Below are 6,675 nucleotides of genomic sequence, written 5' to 3'. Positions count from 1 at the left end.
CTCATCCGCTACGGTACCTTAATCTTTCCGTTCCAGTACCCCGAACAAACAACCGCAAACGCGATTGCACACCTCTGTATTTATTCAAACAAACTCTTTCACAACTTAATTAATTAATACCGTACTACCTCAATATAATTGTTTTTCCTGTTTTCTTTAAATACCATTATTCTTGATGTTTTGTGTTGTGTTATTCTGCCCCCCCAACCTTCTTCCATTTCTTTCAGGTCCCCATGGATGACCAGCCGCACTATGCAAACGTAGCTGAAAATGGGCTATCCAGCCGTCTGTTTTCTCTGTCTTTTTGCTTATTTCGTTATACATTCTTGCTCATGTAAACTGTTTATTTTATACCAGTTTACAGAATTTTTGTTATTTTTCTTTTGTTACTATATTTTCATTGTGAATTCTTTTAATAAATATGACGAAAATAAACACGAAACGAAACGAAACCCTTTTAGAAAACGATGAGCCTGGAAATCGGAAATGACTTTTTTGCTCTCATACATTTACGCACCACCTCCCCTCTGGTTTGTGGTGATAACCCACAATGAGGAAGTAATTTGTCTCTAATTTGATACATGGCATAATCGACTTTCTTTTCAATAATCAGTCATAATATTTGGCTAATGGAATCAGATCACAGGTCATTTTCCAAGCTGCTCCGTCGTTCCAGGATATATAGCCCTATAACGGATATAACTCCAAGCGCAACCTTTTTTGCTATGTGTACATAGGAAGGAATTTATATATTCAATATCGGACATCACTATTGGGCATTGCATCTCACACTCTGTGTTGCTGTGATATTGACAATGTCTGGGGATTCAATACTTGGATGGTCTAGGATGTTTCTGCCTTTTACTCTGATATGGATTCTTTCATCTACAACAGGTTTGTATGAAACTTACTGGGTGTTTCTACTATCATATTACTAAATTATGGAAAGGCCTATGAAATTCATATGTGTCGAAACTTGTTTATTTACTATCACCAGTCAGTTTTTCGTTAACAGGAACTTTGGAAAGTTTGGAAGTTCATACACTGTAATTGGCAACTGTTATTTTCTCTCTTCATTTAAGCGAGACTATCACTGCGTAAGATTCGTTAGACTGAACTTACATTGAAAATCAAAATGAAAATAGGACCATAATTATAATCACTTACCAAAGTATGTATACTCATGATCTACATTTTGTCTAGTTCTTTCTTTCTTTCTCTCTCTCTCTCTCTCTCTCTCTCTCTCTCTCCCCTCTCTCTTTTTTTTCTCTCTCTCTCTCTCTCTCCCTCTCCTCAGCTTCCTTCCTCTGTACCTTTATCTCTCCTTCCTAATCGTTATGGTATCATGTGTGAAATCTTACTGGTTATTCTTTGTACATGTATTTTTCGTTTTGTTTAAACTACATTTCCTTCGTACATTCTGTTTATAATGAAACTGTTCGATTGTTCATACTACCTTTCTTTTGTAGATTCTATATTTATATTGTTACTATGTTCAATCGTTACCGTGGAGATGGCTGTTTTGATTCTTTGTATCTTATTATCTTACAGTTGAATGTCAGGAGTGTCGTACATCAGGGTTGAATGTGTTTGGTGGCTATCAGTATGTCGTCTACCATAGTTTAGATGGTATCGGCAGGAAATTCTCTGAAACACGTGCACACTGCCAAAGCTTAGGTGGTGACATGCCAATCATTACATCAGCTGAACAAAATGTACGAACGCACTTTTACCGTCTATTACATAAGATATTTACAAAATTTTCATGGAGCAAAACGTATTACTGAAACCCTATACAGTTTTTCTATAAAAAAAATGTTGACCGATGCCTACTTATTCCTATAAAATATTAGGATTTGTTGGTACCTTATTTGTTTCTTCAGAACAGAAAGGGCAGTGAAATATTGCCAAGAATGATAGCAAAAAATTTGCAGGTGTTCCGTGAAGTTAAACATTTTCAAGAAAACTTGTATTGCTAATTCAACCACCCAACAGGTACACCATGGACATCTCTCAGATGAAAAAACCCAACTAAGCTGGTGCTTGTGTCCACTGTCTCACGTTTTTCTCTACCAGTGAATTGAAATGCATAAACCTTAAAGTAGATAATCATTGATTTTAAAAACTAAGTTTATTTTTATTATTGCAAAGTTGAAACTTTGATTCGACAAGGTTATCAAAATTCAATGCTTGGAAACATTCGAAGTAATGATTATTATAAATTACAAAACGCTTAAATAGAGCCCCGGCATAGCACCTGAAGAGCTCTCCGAACGCTGCTGAGTTGTGTCAGATCACAGGATGGACATGATTTGCACAAGCAGACGATGTCCCATGACATCTCATACGTTTTCAGTGCCTGTTTTTTCATCTTCTCTTGAGTTCTTTCTCTTACTTCACTACCGTCAGGCTAAATGTATAATCTATTGCCTCACTCGAGACCCCGCGCATGGTTTTATTTTGATGATGCAGCGATACAAAAATAAAGGAATCTGTCGCTTGTAAACAAAATAAGACGCCATTGTAAATTCAGCTGCTCACACCGCGGTATGTTCGGCGTTTCAAGAGGAAACAAATCCTTAAAGGTAATACAAAGTTTTGGTATGGGGTCTTGAATTTGGTTCAAATGAACTTATTGGACGCATATGCGGTCCTACAATATTCAGTGATCGTTGTCACGGTTGAAATCGAGTCTGAAGTAATGAAATTGTAAATAATAAATTCTTTATGTTGTATAGCTCCCTCTCAAGGTCAAGCTATAAATTAAGCTATAAAACAATGTTTCTTGACTAAAATCTACCGATTAGTTGTTCCCGTTCGGAAATTATATATCACAACTACATATTCTGCGATTTTCATGGTCGCAGCTACCATTGTACGGCCGTAGGCGCTATTTGAAATTTATCAAAATTTACCGGGAGCACCGGTAAATTTTTATATTCAATTTTCTTGAAAGCGGAAGTAGTTTAGGGGCTAAATTTTCTAGTGCTTCTCATACATCCACAGGGGCATTCAAATATATCAAAATTGTAAAGAATCACTATCCATCCAATTTTCAAAATTTCCCAAAACTTTGTATTACCTAAATATCATTCCGGGGGGTTTTCAATTTGAAAGTCTGGTTTCTTTGATTGTTAATTAACCCCTATCCTGTGTATTTACAAACAAAAGATTTTAGTTATCAGAATCGATTTCACATCCCCTTTGAATGTTTTGAAATGCCATCACATTTATATACACTAAACTCATTATAATTTGAGAAATAATATATAGCTTTGCAAATATTTTGCACTTTGCCACCTTGATATACATTTTAAAATCTATTCCTCTTCTCTTCATAATATGAATAGACTTTCATTGCCATGAGATTAACGGAGGGTGATGGTAACTATTACATCGGCTTAGAAGACATGGATGACGATGGTACATACAGATGGATTGATGGAACGGCCCCTGGGTATGTATCAATCATCATCGTGATATAATGCCACTCATTTTTTCAATTCATTTTTTCCTATAAAGAATACACATTATGCAAATAGTAAAAACGATTGGCATACAAGCGCGGAAAAGGGGCACTAGCTATATGTTGAAGAGGAGGGGCAATGGAGGCAACATGCCCCCTGACGAATTCAAACCAAGAACAAATGATAAGGATCGAATTTGCAATTAGGTGAGGAATTTATTGTGAAACCCGAAAGCTTTTGTCATTGGTTGGTTGATTTTACTCAACAGTTAATAAAGCGTTTGTAAACTTGTAAGTAAGCAACCAAAGGACTGACGGCTTTAGGTCGTTTCTGAGGGACTTAATTAAAGCCATACAAAATAACGAAATTAAAAGGGGAATAATTCCCACATGGGATGCCAAAGATGAAGTCAATACATTTTGTCTTAATTTCATATTTGAGGATATATTTCTCAAAATAATTGCTGATAAATCACATTTCGATCAAAATCTTCGTATTCTAGGTTTCTTCTGAGTCATAAAAAAATCTTCATTGTTTTCCTGATAGATCAAACTATGTAACCATGGACATCAATCATGTGGTTGACAGGGGGACATGCCCCCAAAATTCTCAACGGTGGGGGACACACCTTTATCATGTTTTGTATAATGCGAGGGCAAGTCTTAATACTTGTTGGATTTTAGATAAAGCGTATAATAATGTTGAACTCCAACTGCAGGTCCTGACGGTCTGAGAAGCTAAAGATGCAATTTATGCAATTTGGTATCATTTACTTTTTGTTCTCATTTTCCTGAAAATCAATCTTTAATTTAATTTTATAATTCAGTCGTTATACAAACTGCTTCCTGAGAAGAGAATATCCTGTCTTCTCTGTTTGAGAATAATCCGTGTAGCTCGTCTCTGGTTCTTTTCAAATGTTTCAACTGTCCTCTACTGTGGATAATCCAGGCCGGTTTCAATATACAATAATATGGAGAACGAGGATTTAGTGCAGATACAGCAGAGAGACACCATGTATACATCTTGGTGGGAACCCTTTGTTGTTTGAAGGCTAGCAATCCTTTGTGCGTGAACATGGGAAGAAACACATAGCAAGAAAATAAAAATAATAACAAAACAAAACCACACGTTTTTTTGTAATTGTCGCTAACACAAGTGAGTACACATATTTTTGTACGTGTCCACATTTCACTCAAAATTTCTTCTCGACAAAAAAAGAAAGAAGAAACCCGTTTAAAGCCATTATTACCTTTTCCATTAAGACTCAGGGAAAAATGATAGATTCGTGCGAAATGATCTAGAAAATGAAATCAAATATTAACAGTGCGGGGACGGGGAGGGGGAGGGGGTGGTCAAAATGCCCCTCATACAGAATAGAGGCAAAGACTATCTGAGAGGCTTATTGTTTGTGGGTTCATTTTTCATGGATCTTTATTTACCATGGGCTGTCAACAATATACTGTAGTAATAAACTGACATTTTAAGTGTAGACCTAAATTTTATTTGAAAAACTAAAACGATAACATTTTGAAATGCGTAATGTACTTGCAATTGATTTCATTGGTACATTAGGATAGACATGATCTGAAGGGATCATATCTAAATATATTTTCAGTTTGTTCAAAACATAATGTAACCAGGTGTTATGGTAAGGATTGCTAACAAACATGACAAACTATATTCTTGAACTCGAATCATATAGCCCACGTCTTCCGAGTTATTTCTGATCGAATGTTTTGGCGCTCAGCAGCTGTTAAACCATAGTATTCTAGCCACCTCTGGTTAAACATTGTCTACCACAAACTCCGAGATTTCAAATATAAAAGAGGATTATCACCGAGTTGTAACATTTCGACTTACTAAACTTGTGGATTCACTATATATATTCACTAATAATCAGGAGTTATGTCATATTCTATCTCTCTATTTCAAGTAAAGATGTGTGAAATGAAGATGTTTTGTCTTTATCGTTAATATGAGGTGGACTGAGCATCTTGTGGACATCTAATTAATGATAAATGAAATGTTATCTTGAATATTATTGTGAGAGTTTTCAGAGTTATTATAATATTCAATATCTAGATGGTCACTTATTACTCACTTACATTCAGTTTATGTATACTTTATATAATATTTTTTATAGTTTCATTTCTAAATATTACAGCCTTAACTTACAAGTTGCCTTTTTTGTTTTATCTAACACAGTGTCACAAAGGATGGAGAGTTAATATTTGACATAAGTGATGAAACAAAGTCTTAAAATATACCAAAACAGTGTACTAAAACGATATGTTAGTTATGATGAAAAACAAGACAGGTATCCATGTAGTAACTGATTCTAAACCTAATTGTTGTTATCAAGATACTCCATGGAATCATTTCACATAATAATTACAATCATAAAGCGTGTATAGCAAATATGTCTCCGAGTCTTTGTAATAGTGACATAAGATATTCCCCTTCCAGGAAAAAAAATCCATTGGAATCTAGTTAATCTAGTCAAATATTACTAGAAAGTATACCCAATAAACAGAACACCAAAAAGTAACCTCTTTTGGGAGCGAATTTTAAGTGATTTTAAAGTATAGTGCTTTTTGAACTAGATTTAAACGTTATCGACACGTGCCTTCATTTAAAAGAAAGGGTACTCCTGTTCACGTTTTCATCTAACCTAAAAACCACCAGTTTATCACGCGACTGGAGTAACGTGATTCCACTTACCTCTGTAAATCAAGTGTTTATGACCAAATAACCACTTGACCAAGCAACGAGTTTTTTGTCAGTTAACCGATGGTGGCGATAAATACGTAATTATTTGGTCTTGTAAGCACCTTTATTGATTGGTTTCACAGGTTATCCAAGGTTGATGGTAATAATCACGTTACTTACACCGGCTAATCGTCTTATTGTTCTGTCCTTGAATCTCTGGTTATATTCAACTAGTAATTCTGAGGTGTCTTACACACCTCTTTAAAAGGTTTCAAAGTTACCATACATTTCTTGGTTATGATCACGTGGCTCGAGCTGATTACTAATCTAAGCTGTGAAAACGTGATATGTAGGTGTGAAAATTAGTAATTATTAAGTGTTTTAAAACACCTTTTTAAATGGTAGTCAAAGTTGCCATAAGTTCCGCAGTGATGATCTCGTGACTCAAACGGATTATTGATCTAAGCTGGTCATACGTGACTTTTAGGTGTAAAAAATT

The 6,675-nt window shown here is 35.1% G+C and overlaps 1 protein-coding gene across 1 annotated transcript; it reads left to right on the top strand.

Annotated features, from left to right (window-relative positions):
• Positions 1-808: 808 nt before the first annotated feature.
• On the top strand, positions 809-3,485 carry LOC115926402. Its single transcript, XM_030991085.1, has 3 exons — positions 809-894; positions 1,552-1,715; positions 3,351-3,485. The coding sequence occupies exons 1-3, from the start codon at positions 816-818 to the stop codon at positions 3,483-3,485; spliced, it is 378 nt and encodes a 125-aa protein (XP_030846945.1). The 5' UTR covers positions 809-815.
• Positions 3,486-6,675: the final 3,190 nt, after the last annotated feature.

Source organism: Strongylocentrotus purpuratus, unplaced genomic scaffold, assembly GCF_000002235.5.
Source record: "Strongylocentrotus purpuratus isolate Spur 01 unplaced genomic scaffold, Spur_5.0 spur5_scaffold_2, whole genome shotgun sequence".
In the NCBI taxonomy this organism is placed as follows: domain Eukaryota; kingdom Metazoa; phylum Echinodermata; class Echinoidea; order Camarodonta; family Strongylocentrotidae; genus Strongylocentrotus; species Strongylocentrotus purpuratus.
Note: the sequence above shows the minus strand (reverse complement) of the source record. Positions and strands in the feature narration are given on the sequence as shown.